Here is a 20,237-nt window from a genome sequence, read left to right as displayed (position 1 = left end):
TAACTTTCACGTCCTTTTCACCTAAAAAATATTTCTAAATATTATATTGTTATTATTTTTGGTAACTAAAAGTGAAATTGTAGTCTAATGAGTTATAATCAATGTTTCCCTAACAATGTATAACAATTTTCATCCATGTATTAGTCGAACAAATATTAGTAGAGATTTTTTTTTTCAAAAGAAAATATCAACAAATCTTTTTAAGATTTATTATTTTAAAAGTATAAAATGTAAACTAAAGCTCTTTTCAAAATCCAGAAATCAAAAAGGTTACTTTAACCTATTTTTAACAGTTCTAAGACTAAAAAATATTTTTAATCCTACTTAAAACGCAATAGATGGTTCCAAACTCATGTTCACTTCTCAAACTCTAAGGTTGATCGGGTCAGTTGAACATCCCGAAAGTGGAAATAAGGTAGGTCATAACAATAAAATGCTTTTATAAAATGAACATCATGAACAAATGATTGTCGTTGAAGCCAAAACTAGAGGAACAGTGCACCATGTCAAAGTAACGGCATGTTAGGTAAAGTTATGCGCTCGTTTGGCTGATTCCAGAGTGTTGAGTAAAAGCATAGCAACCGTCACCGGTCCAACTCCACCGGGAACTGGTGTAATAGCAGATGCAACCCTTGATGCCTCTTCATAGCAAACATCTCCAATTAGTCGATACCCGAACTCGCAGCTAGGGTCCTGCCAATCCATGATGTGATGTGCCATATACACTAGTCTAAATAATGCATCTATTGGTGCAAAATTTGTGAAAGAATATTCTTGAAGAAAGTTGTAACTACTGATACTAAAAATAAATTAACATCATCTTTGATAACCATTTTTGTTTCCTCACAATTTCTTTATCCAGCTCTTAAAAGACTATTTGTACTCTCGACAAAATTCCAACAACATGATTTTTAAAAAACTACTTTTTGTTTGGTTTTCAAAAATCAACTTGGATTTTGAGAATATTTATAATAATAAGAAGAAAAAAAACATCCTTTTGGTCCCTGGATCTCTAGGGATGGGTGCATTTGGTCGTCCATAATGTTTTAAATTGGTCAATTTAGTTTGTGAGTTTTTTAAAAATAGATTTTAAAAGCTCCTTCAAGTAATAAATCTATTAAATTTAAATATAAAATTAATTAAAAATATGATGTGGCAAGATGACTTGGAAAATATATATCATTTTGGTAAATTTACATAAATAAAACAAAATAAAAAAAAGTCAATGACACGCTCTCATTTTTTCATATATGCCCTTGCGATCTATATCTTCTTTCCAAATCCCAAGCCATCTCAGTGCAATTAATGTCTAAGATCGAATAACTAAAGGCAGAAGTCTTTCATCCCAAGATATCTTGAGACAATGTATGCCCGAGATTGAATAAAATAAAGTCAAAATTCTTCCATCCCAAGTCATCTCAATGTCACTAAGGCCTGAGATTCAATAACTAAATGAAGAATTCTTTCATCCAAGGGTATCTCGGGACACTATATACTCGTGATTGAATGAATTAAAAGCAAAATTCTTTCATCTCAAGGCAACTTGATGCAACTAAGGCCCAAGATCGTGTATCATAATCTACACGATCATTTAAATTTGAAAGTCATCGTTTAAAATGAAGTATAAAATCGTATAGATCTACGGGTCATCTCAGTGCATTGTACGCCTGAGATCGAATGAATTAAAGACATAATTCTTTCATCCTAAGGCATCTCAAGACATGATATATCCAAGATCGTGTATCAAAATCTGCACGATCATTTTACATGACCGTGTATTGCACTTGTGTGGTCGATTTATTGCGTGTTAACTGCAACAATTTTGGTATTTTACATTGTAAGCTTTTACCGTTTTCAAAATTGTTCTATACAAGGTAAATATTTTGTTGGTTTGTTATATTTTTTAAAAAATCCCTATTATTTTTTAATCTTTCCCACTTCTCTCCGTCTCTCTCTCCTCTTTCTTTGACTTCTCTCTTTTCTTCCTCTTTTCTCTTTTCTCCACTCTTCTCCATTTCCATTTTTCTTCTTGTTCGTAATTTTTTAGACGGAGTGTGCCCTCCAGAAGTCCCTCCTCTTCAAAAAGGTTGTGGGGATGGAGGAGTTGATTTGAGGCCCCTCCAAAGAAATCCACTACTAAATACAAGAACCTTTTTGTCATTTCCAGCTGGTATCATGATGTAATCTTCCTCTATTCTTGTTTAGTTTCTTTGCAACTACATCCTTGGTATCATGATGTATCCTTGTTTGTTGCAAAGATTTTCAACCCAAAGTAGGCACTTTACTGCTCTTGAAGAGTTTGTAGGTGCAATTTGCAAGGTGGTGTGCCACAAAAGTTTCAAATATGGAGGACAAAAGTTTCAAGTGTGGAGGAGGGCCATGTTAGACTTTCGAAAGCATTTAAGCTTAAAAACCTACCGACAATGTCATTAACGTGAATCGGCTCTTTAATTAAAAAATGAAAAAATGACGGACAAAAAGAAAGATGGAGATGGAGAAGAGAGGAGAAAAATAGAGAAGATGAAGAAAGAAGAGAGAGAAGTGGAAGAAAGATGAGGGAGAGACGAAATATATTTTCCAAGTCATCTTGCCACATCATATTTTTAATTAATTTTATATTTAAATTTAATAGATTTAATAGTTGAGGTACGTTATAAACTTATTCTTGAAACTCAAGACTAAATTGACCAATTTGAAACATTAGGGATCAAATGCACCTATTCGTCAACCTGAATTCAACCTGAATTCATCTCAACTGACACTTGTATGTATCCGAGAATAAGAGGTCCCTAAATCAAATCTCCCACTCCTAGTTCAATTACAATACCCTCTTGAAAAAAATACACCCACTCCTAAAACCTCTGGTACTAAAAGGGTATTTTCCCCTAATAATAATAAAAGTCAGAAGAAATTGTGTTTGTAAACTTAATTGTCATGATAAAAAACAAAGGACTCTTTCAATAACCATTTGAATTCTTTCTTCTTTTTTTTTTCTTTTAAAAATCAACGGCAGTAAGTTTCAATCTTCTACCTTCTACTATAGTTTTCAAAATCTAAGTTAAGTTTAGAAAACAAGAAAAATTAGTTTTTGTTTTCAGAATTTAGGTTGGAATTAAAAAAAAACTGGAAGAAGAAAAAAACAAACATAAATTTTAAACACAAAAAAATAAATTGAAATTGCTATCAAACGAACTACAGATGAGCATCATATAGGACCTCAATAACCGACACAATCCCCTGTATCCTTATAAATCTAGTACCAATAGCTAAAGGGAGTGGAAAATAGATAACTATGCATGAAACATATGTTGAGAAGTTACATATTCATCCACTTACATAAAATTATCATCAATAATGAAGTTTAAAATCTAACCTAACAGTATTGCAACAAAGGGCCAAAAAGAAATTCAAAAGATGAAAAGACGAGAATAAGAATGGCTTTTAAATTCAAATCAATGCATAAAGGTAGACTTAAAATCAATTACCTCAACTGGATTAATCCCCACGTCAATAACTATGGCACCAGGTTTTAGCCAACTACCACGAACCAAATTAGGAACTCCAGCAGCAGCCACCACTATGTCAGCTTCTCGAGCTATTTGTTCGGGATTCCTAGTAAATGCATGCACTATACTTACGGTAGCATGGTGCCTCTGCACAAAGCCAAAATCAGAAGAATAGAGAATAATATCTCATTTTCTACGAAATTTTGGACATAAAAGTGTGAATTTTGGACCTGCAACAACAAGGACGTGGGTAATCCAACAATATTACTTCTTCCAATCACCACAGCCCTCTTCCCCGTGATTTCAACACCGGATCTGATCAACAATTCAACGCATCCTTTGGGAGTGCAGGGTAAGAAAAGTGGTTCTCTACCCCTCATGGCAAGATTCCCCATATTAAGCGGATGAAAGCCGTCAACATCTTTTTCTAGGTGTACAGAGTTGAGGATTTTACTCTCATCCAAATGCTGTTCCACAATGTTGAATTGTTAGTCTCTCTCTATATTCCCCAAGGAAACCCCCAATGAGTTTTAAATTCGAGTTAATAGCAAAATCTGTGGCCTATAGAAACTACCATGGCAGACAACAATTACCAAATCAAGATTTGAAAACATATATGTTTAATTTATATTGTGAAGTACTTTATGGAAACAAAGAACCTATATTAGCAGTGAGATGATGGCCCAGTTTTAGAAATTACTTTGCAATAGAGGAAGCTGCACAAGTATACCATTTTGTTGGTGGTATTCAGATTAAAACGTGCAAAATTAAATATCATCGTGGCCCAGTTTTAGAAATTACTTGCGGTAGAGGAAGCTGCACAAGTATACCATGAATAGATGGATCTTCATGAAAACGTGATAAAGCATTAAGAACTTGATCTTCTGTACAATCTTCAGGCAAATTAGAAATCTCTGACATGATTCCAGCTTCTTCACATGCAGCTATTTTGTTACGAACATAAATCTGCGAGTCCCTTCTTTGGCCGACCATGATTACAGCCAAGCCAGGTACGTTTCCAGTAGCATTCTTCATCCTCCTCACCTCACTAGTTATTCCTGATGTAATTTCCTCAGCAATGGCCCTACCATCAATTACTGTTGCAGTCTGTTGGTCATCTGCAAGAAACATTAGATCATCAGACGCCAAACACAAACAAGAAAGAGTTGGATGATGAACAAAGTAATATACTAAACCTATACAGTGACACCATCTGGATTTGAACTGGGGAAAAAGGAGCCCACATAGAAGAAGGGTTAGAGTGAAATGGTGACGTACCATACGATTTTGTGATGGAAGAATAATCAGAACAGCTGGAACTAGTCCAAATATCAGGAAAGTCAATGGATGTGAGAGATGGAGACATTAAAATCTGACGGGCATCTGTTGTGATTCTTCTTTTCATAGCTGCAGATGTAAGCAAGACTCTCCTACTCAGACTCTTGTACAATAACGCCATGTGCACACAATGATCACTGTTACAATTGAAGATGGTTAGCATTTAGCATTGTGGTTGTTACTGGTTAGTTATGACATAAATAACAGCAGCTTTTGGTTAAAACTTGTACTAGTTGATATGTTATAAATAGCTTGCAAGGCATTCGACTCACTATCTTTGCATTAATCCATGAGAGCTTCAAGTTTAACACAATTTCTCCAATAGTCTAATGGTGCCATCAAGCATCAATTCATTGGCAGATCAAATTGCAGTTATAGCTAATGTAATTTCCTTTATTATGAATATATAATGCCCTAAAAAAATTTCCACCCCCACAGTCCAATATGCTATAGAATCATACCCTCCCCTCTATTCCAATTCCCAGCGTCACATTAAGGTCACTAATGGAGTTGCCCCAACTTGTTCGAGTGGCCCAATGATTTAAGAACCCACGACAATCCTTGTAACCCCATTTTCAACATATTTATCGAGTTGCGCTCCACAATGAAATCAAGTTAATTCAACACTTGTCCAACTAATATGACATTGCGTTTTCCATCCCTGCAGTCCAATATACTACTGACAGGCACAATGATTTGAGCACCCATATCAACGTTTTTTCAGCCCATTTACAAAGTTCCCCTCCACAATGAAATCGAATTTATTCGACAGTAGTCCAACTAACACTTTCAATTCTTCTTGCTTCACCATATACATGTCAAACTAAAAAAAACCAATTCATTTCTTGCTAAAGACCAAAGGATGGTATCCTTTTCATGATTTCTGATAACTAATCATCTATTAATTAGAAAGAATATATTGCACCTCTTCTGGGGCTGGAAGCTCAATTTGCAGAAAGGAAAGTCAGCCCAATGGAAGTCTCTTTAATTAGAAACAAACTCAACATGGTTAGGGGCAGTTACTAAATACATTCGAAAAATGAAGTATAGAGAAATTAGAATAGATCATCAATAGCTCAACAGGAGCGCCAATTAGATCATGATGTTCTACAGACAAAGAAAGGAAGGTAAAATTCAGAATCCAATGTTCAAAATTTACAGCTCCCTTAATTCATATTACTGTATTAGACCCATACTCAGCATCTCTCGAAAACTTGTTTTCTTCCCTTAGTATGACTCGTACTAGCAACTTTTCAGCTGCTCCATAAAAAATCTCAAATAGAAGCCCACCATGGAAGGGCAATAATAACACTCATAAAAAAATATCTCTTACATGTAGTGTGTACAATAGGTAATTCTCACATCTCCCAACTGTAGCTGAAGCATAAGTACACAAGCCGATGATAGTACACTAGAATGAAGTAAGTAAGATTTAAGAGGAGCGACAATTGCTTCCGTTCACTAAAAGTCTCGAGTCCATAATTAAAACTTAATTAAGAAGTGCTCAATCAAATGACCATTCTTCTTTCTGTTTCATTCTTTTTCTTAGGTCAAATATAATTAATTGTCAAGATTCATCCTCTTGTAGCAATAGTTCACTCTAAAGAGACTCTAGAAACCATACCAGTTTCACAATCAAAATGCATCTACTACAGAATCCTAAATTTAAACAAGAAAACATCACAATAACATGCACGATAACCATCGTAACAAATTATCAACATCTTCAACACAAGAAGCGACAAAAGAACAGTTAAAAACAGGAAGAGAGAAAATGCCGCAGCATTAATGATACCTGAAGGCAGCCCCGTCGTTCAGCGTTGAAATGCCTAAAAGCTTGAATATGTTCTTCGGTATCCAAAAAAGGGACTATAACATCATCTTGACCCTGCATCAGCAAAGCTCACGCCTATCACATCTTTGACTTGAAAAAATTTCCTCCACCGCTGCCGCCGCCGCCAGTGGCCGCCTATGCCTCTACAACCGCTTGAATCTACTTGCTTGTGCTCAATGGATTGCAAAACTGAAAGGAGTGATGATCAGAGAATGAAATGAAGCTAATGTTGCATTGTCCTCTTCGTCTAATTGACAGCAGCACCCACGAGGGTTCTTTCTTCGGAAATTATAAAAAATGGGATAATTTTTAAGGGTATAAAAGGTTTTGGGATGGATTAAAAAAGCAAATTGACTAATTAACTGATAAAAGTGTATATTGTGATTAAGTTAAAAAAAAGAATAGTCGCAAATTTAGTAATTAAACTCAAAATAATTAAGTATATAGCAATATTTAAAAAAATTGTAAATATAACAAAATTTGTCAAATTCTATCAATGATAGAGTATATCACTGATAGACCATGTTGTAAAAATTGGTCTATCACCGATAAATCATACGAGTCTATCAGTGATACAAGTCTATCAATTATAGTTTTGTTATATTTACAATTTTTTTAAAATGTTCCTGTATCCTTAATTGTTATTCCTCAAATAGTCATCATTACAATTACCCTTAAAAAAACCCATAAAAATAAACTTTTTACTATTCTTCTTCTTTTCCTTCCTCATTTTCAAACTTCTCATTCTCCCTCACTCTCTTTTACTTAGCAAAATGCAACGACTTCAACTTTCTCCTTTCTCAGTGGCCATCGTCGTCTACTTCACCGTTGCCAATTGTTCGCATGCAAGATTCTACGTTAGAGATGCGTATTGACCCCTATTCTCCTCCATCTGAGCCTCTCAAGTTCACCATTGCTCACTGCAACTTCGACACACAACATCATAAAATTGCTTCTGGTACTTCCTTAATTCCTAATTTTCTACTTCTATCCTTTCAATTTCGAGTGTTATCTTCTTGTTTCTAAGTTTAGAAATTATGAATTTCGTTCTAGAAATTGAAAATTGACAAAAAAAACCATCAAATTAGTTTAAAAAATCTGTTTGAGCAATTGATGTCATCTCTGGTTGGAATGAATTAGTGTTGAATTTGATCAAATGAAATCCTAATAGATTCAACTCAGTGTGGTAATTATCCTCGTCATATTGTGATTGCTTCCAAAACATGACATTGTTGTAATTTGCTTTCTTTTTTTCTTTCCTATAAACATCTCCCGAAAAAACTAAGGTAGGATTAGGATTGTAGATGCCAGAAGAAGAATGAGTTCCAATTAATCATCTTCTGTTGTGTAATGCTCTTTTACCATGTGGTGTTATTTACATGAATTCAGGAAAGAAAAGCCTGCAGTTTTCACCTACCAATAATAAAAGTATTGCCAGAGTGGAAAATTGATGCATACTTTCACTAACAGTTTTAAGAAATGGAACACAAAGATTTGAAACAGTGTACTAAACCTTAAATTAACATCTCCTTTGAACTGAGCTGAACAAAGTACAGCCTACAAGAGCTCCAAACATTAGATTACATCTAATCATATGAAAACTTGGATTTCAAGATAAAGCAAACTGTTCGTGCATATTCGATCATTCATGAATAAATATAAGGTAGAGATTAATATCTCCATGTGCAAAAATGTTTAGGAGCTGAAGTTGAAAACCCAAGAAATTAAAATACTAGCAATACACGTAACAACCATGGTTCATCAATTTAAAACAATAGTAAAGGTATTGCCAGGTCCTTTAACCTGTTTATAAATAGACGAATGAGTGTGAATATAAATACATACACATTCATATATATGTGCATAAATGCCATCAAACAAAATGAGCTTGCAATTGTAATATCATTTTATACCGGTCATAAAGGTGATAAATCATTGATTCAAACCTTTAGATATTTTGAAACAAATGGAAAACACATTTAGTTATAGTATCTTTTATAATTTAGTAGACCTACAGACATTTCAAGTTTCTTTGTAATTGTTATTTGCTTTCTTTTACTTTCATTAACTTTCTTCATACTCTTGTTTCCCTTCCAAGATGGACTTATCATGTGCACACACTAGAGTAGTACACTTTTACACTTGGGTACAAAGTAAAGGAGCTGAGTTCTAAAATCTAAGGAAATATCTTCTAGTACTTACCCTGACTAGTGATCAGGCAGACGGCATGATCAGATTAACTAAAAGTTGGTTTTAAATTGGCTTGAGGTAGAATATAGCTAATGCAAGATTTGAGTAGTTGAAACATCAATCCAAAAGCTATTCAAAAGCAAAAGGCATTCCTGGCCATCTTAACGTTGCTACTATAAACCATCAATAACCTGGTTAGCATGTGCTCTCACCCACCATGATTTGATTGTTACGACTCATTGTGGTATGTAATGTTCTTTTACAAATAGGACTAGGAGTGCAATAGGGTTTACATTAACAGAGTTCAAGTATATGCTTCAAATTGACAAAGTTCAATTGTTTTTTTGTTAATGTACCTTTTTTGGGCTTCGACTTCTGGTCTAGGTTCAATTGTTTCTTTTTTTTTTTGTTAATGTTCTTCATTTTTGTGCTTCAGCTCTACCTTTTTTTAAACAATTAATGAGTTGGTGACTTGTGCTCTTTTGCTTCGTATGATATGAAGTTTGTTGGTTGTGTGGATTCTCCCCTATAATTTCTGATTACATCTCCATTTATTGATTTTTTTCTTCAATTCTTTTAATCATTGTTGGCATGTGAACAGGTTGGATTTGGACAAAATATTTGCATTCCTCTTAAATCCAAATTTGGAAATTGTATTGTTACTGACCTATGCTCATCTTCATTCACAGTCTTCAACACCATCTCCCAAATTAAATGGTTCAAGATCTACCAAAAAGTTGTGATCATCTTTCCGTGAATGAATATATTTACTTAGTCCTACATTTTTCCCAAGTTTTTGGTTTTCTATATTTTTGTTTTTGTTTTTTTTTTCTGGCACCATAATGGTTTACGGATATAGAGATTCCATTATGGTTTATATTGGTGTTGAATAGATAGATAGGTGGATATTGAAGGATCTCAATTGGCCAATGTTGTGTAGAACAAACCTTGTTATTGATGTTATAATGTATTGATGTTCTTGGTGTGGATTTTACATTATACCATAATTTCATCATCGTCATTATTATTGACTATTTCTTCATGAAACTGTTTCATCATTGTCATTTTATGATTTTGGGCATGTTTATTAAGTTTATTAAGCCTCTATGTTTTAGCTTGCATGCATCTCGCAACTATCTCGCACGTTTCAAAATTTCAATATGAGTTTCACAATCAAATTGCTATCCCTTCTAACTTATTTAGAGTGATTTTGTGTATTAAGTTTATTAAGCCTTATGTTTTATCTCGCAACTATTTCGCACGTTTCCAACTTTCACTATGAGTTTCACAATCAAATTGTTATCCTTCTAACTTATTTAGAGTGATTTTGTGCATGTTTATTAAGCTCTTATGTTTTATCTTGCACGCATCTCGCAACTATCTCGCACTGTTGGCTTTTTGGCCCTTAATCTCAAATTTATTTATTTTAATTATTCAATTAATTTATGTTTTGATGATAACAAATCTGATTTTTTTTTATTGATAATTTTATTAATTTGAATAGACCATATAGTAGAGCTTGGAAAAATGATTCTAGCGCCTCTTGAAGCACCCAAATTGAAGTTCAAATGAAGAAAATATTGCTAAAAGAAGGTTAACGGAAAAATACCCGAGATGGTGACGTGGTGACCAAGCATTCAATTTGAACCAATTAGAAAAAGCCATTTGGAGCAATGAAGGAGTAACAAATGTGGGTTTTTGTTATGTTTTATTGGCTTTTTTTTAAAAAAAAAATCTTTACAATCCTCAAAAAGTGCAAAAAGCCAATTATTCTCTCTAAAGCTTCCAATTTTTATTCTTTTCATCTTATTCTTGAGAGCTTCTTGTTATATTGTGAGGATTAAATTTGTGAGCTTCAAATTGTGTACTCACTCTTTTAGAGAGTTTTTCTTTTGCGTGATTTAAAAACTTCAACATATTGTAACGGTTGGATCCTAACACGTGGAAAGGATCGGGTTTGCTCTTGAACCCGAAAAAGGAGCAAGAGTCGGTTCGGCTCAAATCCGTGAAAGAGTCCAAAGAAGATTTTCAATCAAAATCCCAAGAGGTGCTTGGAAAAGTGGATGTAGGTTGAGTTTAACCGAACCACTATAAAATTACGGTGTCTTCTTCTCTAACTCTTTTCTAATTATTTTTTAATTTAATTTTAGTTACATATTCTTATTGGCTGAGTTTGATTGCATGCTTCCATTCATATCTTTTTATCAATCTTGTTATTTAACAAAGTTACAAAATTCTTTATTTAAAATTTAAAAAATATCTAATTAGTTGATTTTACTTTTTATTTGTCAAAAAGTTTATTTAAACCCTATTCACCCCCTCTAGGGTTGCCATACCGATCCAACACGCACGTTTCAAACTTTCACTATAAGTTTCACAATCAAATTGCTACCCCTTCTAACTTATTTAGAGTGATTTTGTGCATGTTTATTAAGTTTATTAAGCTCTTATGTTTTATCTTGCAACTATCTCGCACGTTTCAAACATTCACTATGAGTTTTACAATCAAATTGCTACCCCTTTTAAGTCATTTGGAGTGATTTTGTGCATGTTTATTAAGTTTATTAAGCCCTTATGTTTTACCCTGCAACTATCTCGCACTTATCTTCCACAAGTAATTTCTAATAATTCATAGCACTAAATAATTTATAGTTTCTCATTTATACGTTAAATGTTATAAAATTATAAGACACATTATTCCACCCTATCCTTGTGATTTCTTACTTCTCTTCAATAAGTGTTCCTACGATAGTCAAGAATGATCATTATGCAAAACCATCAGCAACGCCTTCCTTTTAACCTTGTTCGGGTTATCAGTAGCACTTTTATATAATTCCCTTCTACGGATACATAAACTACTGAATTCAACAAATTTTCTCTTGGAACTCACACATTCTCAAACCTAAAATACATTTTAATGGTACACAGTAGTTATGTCAAGCTGATAAATTATTGTTACACAGTAAATACAAATGATAAATTTTTGGAGCTTTCCCTCCTTAGAGAGATGATAACCAAAACCAAAAGGTTGAAGTCCGAACCAAACGATATCTGGAAAAGAAAAAAAAAATACAAAGTAGAAGAAATAAAAGAAGATTCCCCTCCTTAGAGAGATGACTTTGGTTAGCTTTACAAGTTAAAAATACCAGTAGGATTTACAATAAAGATTACAAAATAAAAAGAACAAAATCAAGGAGAAGAAAAGTCTTCAAGTTGTAGATTCATGACTTCCATCCTCATATGAAATCAGGGAAAAGACTATCTTCCACTTGCATTGAAAAAATAAACTTTTTTTACAATGTAGTCTTGCAAAAAACTCAAAGTACAAACTCTGAACTCACTTGCACTAGTTGAAATTTGAAGTAGAACTGATGATATCATGATACCACATAAAGCAACTGAATCCATATATTACCCAATCTTTCTTACTCCCAATGATTGTCCTAAAGGTAGCCAATTGAGAGTCGAGACACTAAGCACAATCACTTCCACTAATATCTCTAGCACACTGTATTTAAAATTTTCTTCTTTTCTATCTTTTTTTTTTTTGGCAAAAGACATAAATTTTGGATACCCCAGTCAACATAAAAGACTTGGTTATTGATAATGCATTATATTTATGTATTGCACACCCTTATAATGCATTATATTTCTCCCCCTAAAAAACACTGTTTAACGAAAAAATAAAAGGGGTCTATTAATCTACAAAACCACACTCCATGGAAGGCGTGAGAAACCAAACAGAATATAAAAAGACTTAAAGGGTCTCTTCCCCTAAACATAAAAATTGATAATTACACAAGACAACACCCAATGTCATTCAACCATTCAATGAAAACGCATAACAACAAAGGCAATACAATCAAAACAATCTCTAAACAGAGAGTGTGTGGTTATAAAAAAAACATACAGAATGGGACAAAAACTCACAAATTTCACCATGTATTTAATCCAACTGAGGGCTCCGCTGCACACTGCTAGCCATTCTACCAAAGACAAGTCATGTTTCTCACAATACCAAACTAAAAAATAACAAAAGACTCATAAGTTGTTCTTGCTTAGTAGTTTTTTTTTTTTTTTTTTGCTTAGTAGTTTTTTTTTCAAGCATTAAAGAAATGTGCTTTCTTCATTTAATCATTGATGGAAATAGGAAGGAGGAGTCATCATACTACATGCAATTGGAATGAACGTAAAACGTTGAGAGCAAGAAGCAAGATTAAAGTGGTTCTAAACAATTTCTCATAGATACTACTACCTACAGAATTCAACTTTTTTGTTTAGCATATAGGGTTTTGAGCAATAAATACAAAATTTAACAAAGGCAACAAAAATAACAAGGAAGTAGATGAATATGTGAAAATGGTAATGGACTTGAGGAATGAGACACTAATACTACAATATAAGCACTCAATTTAGTGAATCAAATAAAAAACATAAACTCTTACTAGACAGCACGAGAATTCGATTAAAATTAGCTATGAAATCACAAAAGAGATTGAGAGGAAGAGAGTTTGAAAGAGATTAGAGAGATTGAGAGGCTGCACATTCGATGATTTTTTTTTCTCTCTTTACGTTCTAGTTTTACCTTGAAGAGAAGGGAAGGGAATGAGAAGGAAAAATTAAAGAAGGATAATCTAGATATTTCACATACAATTTGTCCTAAAATTCAACCTTTCCAAAATCAATCCTAAAATTCATTTTTTTCTCTACTTTTGGCCTATTTTTGGCAATTTCCCTTCTTTCTTGGATAATTGTACATAAAATATTTACACTTACAACCAAAAACCAAAACCAATAATTCTTTTGTCTAAATCATAAAACGACTTTATATTTGGGTAAAAAATAAACTTAAAACTTTTAGGGTGCATTTGGGGAAGGGTTGAGTTATGGAAAGATTAGAGTTATGATAAAACTAGTTTTATGATAAGAGGTGTTTGTGGGAAGGTTTATATGAGTAGGTTTATGACAGTATTATGATAAGATGTGTTTAGGGAAAGAGTTATGTGGGTAGTGTTATGATAGTATTATGATAAGTGTTTGGGGAAGTGTTATGTTGGTACTAATCCGATAGATTTATTATTTAATTAATTTTTTTTATCAAATTCATATTTAAAATCCAATAGTGAAAGTGAATAATTTTTTTTACCAAATCATCCGATGTCACCTAAAGTAATTGACTTAATTTGTATCCCGACAACTTCGCCGCCATCATTCTCAAAAGTTGTGCCAGATACCCCAGTCTGAATGTGTTATTGTCTAACTTTTATCCACCAACAGACACCAACTTCACCATACACTCCACGAGGGTTGCCTCTTCCTCCTTCGTCCACACATGCTTAGGTGCACGTGACGAACTTACTATACTGACAATCATACAATGACGCATAGAAATCAGTAACTTCAATACATAGAAAGGCAAAATTGTTAAAATGATAATTAATAACATCTATTGCATGAAGGGAGACAATTCCATTCGTTTTGGTCATGCATGCATACATTGAACTATACAGGAAGACACATCCATCACTATCTACAAACAAATATAGGAATACTAAATCGATACACATAGTCTATTGATTACGCAACTGCCATTGATTGAACATCTCAGCAGCCAAATCATCCCTCCACTGCGTCCATTTGTTCAAGTTCTAAATGAATTGAATGTCATCACCTCCGATTGTCGCGTAGGTGGAGTCTCTCTCGTCAACGTCGTCAACGAAATCAACATTCGTCATCTCGCGGTTTATGAGATTTTGTAGTAGACAACATGTTAGAATGGTTTGACATTGAATTTGCACGAGATAGTATGACTTGTTGTGAAGGATTGCCCATCGACCCTTCAACACACCGAACGCTCGTTCAATAACATTTCTAGTGGAGGAATGTTTCATGTTGAAGTACTCTTTTGCGGTGGTAGAGGCATTTCCCACTCCTCGCCGCTCTTGTAAGTTTTGTTCTCTATAGGAAGCCAAAAATTCCTCTGCGTTGGGATATCTCGCGTCGCATAGATAGTAATAACCTGTTACAAATGCGTCAGATTTAACTAATTTGATTAACTTTGTAGGTAGTAGATGTTGGAGGCATAGAACTTTTGATTACCCTTAGGAACATGTAGGTCGTTTGGTCATGCAATAGCATCTCGAAGAATGTGCGAATCAGCTGCAGACCCTTCCCAGCCAGCCAAGATGAAGACGAAGTCGCCTTTCGTGTCACACACACCGAGGACGTTTGTGGCAACTTCTCCCTTACGTGTTCTATACCTAGGCCTATCATTTTGTGGCACTTTTACGTGTCATCTAGTGCCCCAAGGCAGTTATGCTTAATGAAACATAGCGTAGTCAAGTAGTTAGACTTCATGATTGGATAAGGAACAAAATTGAAGAATATGCAGACCTCGAAGCATCTCCATTGTGGATCGGTGCATGCGTTAGTTACTGATTGGAGTTTATTCAACAAACGGGATAATGGAAACCCTAAAATTAGGGTTTCCATTACATGGCCCCAAACGTCGGTTAGGGTTATTATAACCCAAGCCCATAGTGATAACATGGGGTCCAAACACATCCTTAATAGTTTCAAAAACATCCTAAAACTTCTTTTAAAAAATTAATTAAAATATCTTTATAGTTACTTTATGATAAAAATCTTTAAAATTTGGTTTGAGAAGTATTCATACACTATTGAAAAGTTTTATAAACACTTTTAAAACTTTAAAAATGCTAAAAAAAAAAAAAACTTATTAAGCCAATTTTTACACTAAATTTCTCACCATCCAAAATAAAACTAAAAATTTTAAGTTAAACTTAAAACATAAAATTCCATAATCACAAAATTCTAAAATAAAAATATTTATACTTAAAACGTATCTAAACAATAATAAGTAAAAAAATAATTGTATTTGATTATCTAACTTATTCTAACGCATAATAAGCTATTAACATTGAATTTCGTTAAAACATTAAGTCCTAAAATTCCATGGTGTTTTCATTATTCGTTTTATTTTTGTTAGAGCCAATATACTTTATTAAATTGTGAAATTTTTATTTATTTGTTTGTGTTGAAAAGAAAGGGGAGAAAAATAGAGAAGTGAGACAGAATAAACAACTTCTGCTATATAACAAAATTAGTACTTTTGGAGCATTTTTAAATATAGCTAAGTGAACCAAAATATTTACAAAATATAGCAAAATTTTACATTTATCATCGATAGGCACCGATAGACTTCTATCGATGTCTACCTGTGATAGACATTCATGGAAGTATATTAGTGTCTATTTGTAAACCCCGAATTCTAAGGAACTTAGATCCTTTTAAGAGCTTGAAAGAATTTGATTTTAAGTAATGTTAATACAAGGAAGTGTTAGTTTTGTGTGTCATGGTAGCTGAAAAAAGGGAATGCTAAGTTGTTAAGGTTTAAAAGTTAAAGAGATTAGTTTGAAAAAGAAGAGAAAATTTAGGCTAAGTATGGAAGTTTGGCGTTTTGGCTATGGATTAGGCGTTTAGAGGTTTTGTTGGGCGACCAAGAGGAGAAGAAGACCTCTAAAGAGGTTAGTGTGGGCCTGGAAGATGCTTGCTAGATGGTAAAGGAATAGAAGATAACCTCTTTGCAATTTGTGTGTGATCGAGAAGAACAAAGTGAACCTCTAAAGGTTGACATTTTGGTTGTTGGCTAGGTGAGAAGTGTGCTTGAGAAGTTAGTGAGACATTAATATTGGTGAGAAGACATGGTCTTAGAAGTTATTTTGAGTATGACCATGCGTTTGAAGGTTTGCAATAAGACTACAGAGGTTAGTTGGTGGTTTGGCTTGTCCTTGACACTTGAATATGTTGGTTTGGTGTTTTCAAGAAAGTTAGGTGAGATGTTGAAGAGGTGGAGTGGATGAAGTGGATTTCAAGTGTCATGTGCATGCATAGGTTAATTTTTTACTATAGGAGATGTTAATAAAGATTCATGCAGACTTCAACATAAATAGGTTATTTCAAAGAGGCATTCCTCTTAAAATACTTGTGCGTTTTGAGCGAAATTGCTCTCAAAAGATCAAATTTCGAGTCTATTTTGTAAGCTTGGGCTGCTAGTTAATTTTGAGTGAATGAAAATTGAGTTTGAGTTGAAGGAAGAGGGAAAGGTCAGTCTTCGAGTGATTCTGGACTAGGTGTGCTTTCAGAGGGCTAGAGAACTCATCCTTTAGAATGTGAAGCTGATATTTTAAGGTAAGAAAGTTAAGATAATTTCCAGAAACTTTGTAGAAGGAAATAGTTTCATTTGAGTTATGAATGTTTAGTTTTTAAGCTAGAATGGTCAGAACCCGCAGATCACATTTTAAAATAATTTTTATTGGTTTTGTCGATTTTATGTTTTCGAACATTTATTGATATTAATTTTATAAAAATTTTAGTTTTTCATTTTCAAGAAAGTGTCTTTTGATATTTATCTTTTGAGTAACCATAGCTTAGCTTAAAAGTTCAGATCGTCACAAACCTTTTGCACGATCATTTACCCACTTACACACGATTGTTTAGTTTTCTATACAATTTTTTACCCTCTTATGCGATTGTTTGGCTTTCTACCTTGAAACAATCATTTACTTCTTACACAAACGGCTAAATTTTCCATACAATTGTTTGACTTTCTACACCATTGTTGAACAAAATACTCTTTCAAAACTTAATGAAAACACAATGATAATGATTTTGAACAAGTCATTCAAATTAAAACGAAATTAAAGTCGTTAATCCACAGATCCACAAGAAACAACAAGACCCACACCTCCCCACACATCCTCCACAATCAAACAAGATTAAAATAAGAAATGATCAATAGTGAAAAGCTTCTGTTTCTCTCTCCAAACGTGGGCTTTGTAAGTCCATACCTATTCCCACCCTCTTTACCCACAAACGAAACGTCCCCTAAAAGACATAAATCCTAAATTGTAATAAGAATCAAGAAATATAATTAAAAAAATAGAAGAAACTCAATCGAAGCGCAAAACCTAGAACGAGATCTAAGTAAACGTATGAAAAAATTAGCAAAACTAAGGAAAAATAAGAGGTAACACAGAAGAGATCTAATTGGATCTGACCATAAGAAAGAAGGAATAAAGAAATACCTTCAAGAATTGAGATGACAAGTTGTGAAGGGCAGTCACAAAATCAAGGAGGGCATGAGGAAGAAGAAGAAGAAGAGTGACTAACGACGGCTAAACCTTCCTTGAAGTACCAATAAAGGAAAGAGCTAAGAAACCTTGCACACAAATAAACAAACTCAACAGTTTACAGCAAAAGTTAGGATTTAGAATTTTAGGGAAAAAGTCTAATTTAAATAAATAACTTATCGAAAGAGATAGAGGCGACAAAACCACTAGAAGAGATTAGACAGGCGATGAAGTCATAAATACAAGAAAAGTAGTCTATCACGACACTTCATTAGCTCATCGAGAGAGGACACCTCAAAAGATAGCTTTTCATCGACACCGTACGACGAGCGTCAAAAGACGTACTCTTTGTTGACACCACTTGTAAGACGTTGAGAATGAGATGGTTATTCTCGATGCTATTAGTTAAATGTCGGGAATACCCATACCAATCCCAACGTAACGTCGGCATAAAGAAAACATTTAATTAATTGTTGTCCTTTTGTCAACGCCATGCATATGACGTCAAGAATAGCCATCCCACTCCCAACATGTACATGAAAGGCATCGGCAAAAAGAAAACAATTAATTAAATGTTGTGTTTTACCCGATGCCAAGCATTTACACGTTGGAAGTGGTATGGCTATTTCTGACATGTTACTAGTGGAGTCGAGAATAGTTGGACAATCCCGACATTTTTGTTCTACGTCGAGAGTTCTTCTATTAGAAACTCTTATAGATCTGTCATTTATAGATCTGAAAAGAAAAATAAAGGGTTAAGTGAGAGAGACCAATGAACGAATGAACAAATGAAGCTTCTTACCGTCGTTCATCATCATCGTTTGCCGGCACCTTTCGCTCCTGTTCCTCTAGCGCTCGTCATCCTCTGCTGTCACCACTCCTCGTTCCGGTAAGGGTTTTGGATCTTTTTTTTTTTTTTTTTGGTTTAAGTTAAATAAAAACCTGTAGATTTAGTTTGCTTAATGTTATGTGTTTGATGTATTTGGTATGCTTGATTTTGTTGGTTTAGGAAAATGTTTTTTTTTTTCCTTTTTATTTGGATTTAGGGTTTAGAAATAAATGGTAAAATTGTTGCTTACAACGTGTGATGAAGAAGATGGAGCTTAGAAAAAGAGAGAGAGACATAATGAATTAGAAGTATTTGAGAGGGGTATAATGATTTAGAGAAAATTACGGAGAATTCGGAAGTAAAATTAAGAAAGGTTAAGAACCAAACTTACTTTGTTTGATGAATTGCAAACTTTGTTTTGAGATTTGTTTGATTAGTTGTTGAATGTAGAAGTTCCATGAAAACCATTTTATTAAGAACTTGAATTTGTTTGATGAATTATTAGTTTTACTCATGGTGATTTGATGGGATTGGTGATGGTAACTGTGAAGATTGGTTAAGATTGAAGTATTTGTGATTTTTTTTTTTTTTTTTTTTTGTTTGGGGTGGATGTAAGGCCCTGATCTGAAAAGATATATGGTTGAGGAAAGCCTTGTTAGAAAGTTGTTTCAAGTAAGTGTTGAGACATCCCACAAGGATGGATGCGAAGAGAAAAGCGTAAGCCAGAGGTCCTTGCATGAAAGTGAGTAATGGGATAAGAATAGCTGACGAGAAAGGGCAATGGGTTGAGCGAGGCATTGGCAAAATACCACAAGAAGTATCTGCGTAGCCACCTATTTTTATCCTACACAAAAAATTAATAATAACATAATATCTTATAATATTTCATTTTTATCATTTTAGGAAACAAAAATAAATCAATTTATTTTAAAAAAAATATTTTAGTATCATATTTGTACTATTTTAGAAAAAATGTAATGAATTTTGTTTTAAATAAAATCTTCTAATATCAATTTTGACTTACTTAAATCATTTTAGGAAAAAAGAAAATCAAATTTAAATAAAAGTATTTTAATATTCATTTGATGTATTAATTTATTTTTCACAAAATCTCAAAATATCTCATTTAATTTATTTTAGGAAAATGAAAATTTGTTTTATTAATATAATATCAAATTTTGATTTTATTCTTATTACTTTTTCCTAATTTGTGGTACACTCCGGGTCTATAAATAGGGACTCTTGTCATTTGAAGAAAAAAAGAGAGTTTTTGGAAATAAAGAATTCTTTTGAGAAAATTTTCTTACAAAAAGTCTCTAGAGAAAACGTTAGAAATTTTTTTAGAGAGAATCTCTTAAAAATGTGAGTTTTCTTACTCATTTCATTAT

The 20,237-nt window shown here is 33.4% G+C and overlaps 1 protein-coding gene across 1 annotated transcript; it reads right to left on the bottom strand.

The window, feature by feature from the left end:
- Window positions 1–261: 261 nt before the first annotated feature.
- Window positions 262–6,985, bottom strand: LOC101218398 (bifunctional protein FolD 1, mitochondrial). The gene is made up of 6 exons (XM_004147473.3): window positions 6,640–6,985; window positions 4,785–4,981; window positions 4,308–4,624; window positions 3,737–3,973; window positions 3,486–3,653; window positions 262–693 (listed from the first exon to the last, which is right to left on the bottom strand). Exons 2-6 carry the CDS (start codon window positions 4,963–4,965, stop codon window positions 523–525), a joined length of 1,074 nt encoding a protein of 357 aa, XP_004147521.1. The 5' UTR covers window positions 4,966–4,981; window positions 6,640–6,985; the 3' UTR covers window positions 262–522.
- Window positions 6,986–20,237: the final 13,252 nt, after the last annotated feature.

The sequence above is a fragment of the Cucumis sativus genome, chromosome 4 (genome assembly GCF_000004075.3).
Source record: "Cucumis sativus cultivar 9930 chromosome 4, Cucumber_9930_V3, whole genome shotgun sequence".
Classification (NCBI taxonomy): domain Eukaryota; kingdom Viridiplantae; phylum Streptophyta; class Magnoliopsida; order Cucurbitales; family Cucurbitaceae; genus Cucumis; species Cucumis sativus.
Note: the sequence above shows the minus strand (reverse complement) of the source record. Positions and strands in the feature narration are given on the sequence as shown.

Excerpts from the sequence above, each read along its gene's own strand:
- LOC101218398 (XM_004147473.3), bottom strand. The coding sequence starts at position 4,965 with ATGGCGTTATTGTACAAGAGTCTGAGTAGGAGAGTCTTGCTTACATCT. Across the intron at positions 3,974-4,307 it reads TGCAGCTTCCTCTACCGCAA|CATTTGGATGAGAGTAAAAT; the intron begins GTAATTTCTAAA and ends ATTGTGGAACAG. Across the intron at positions 694-3,485 it reads TGGGGATTAATCCAGTTGAG|GACCCTAGCTGCGAGTTCGG; the intron begins GTAATTGATTTT and ends ATGGATTGGCAG.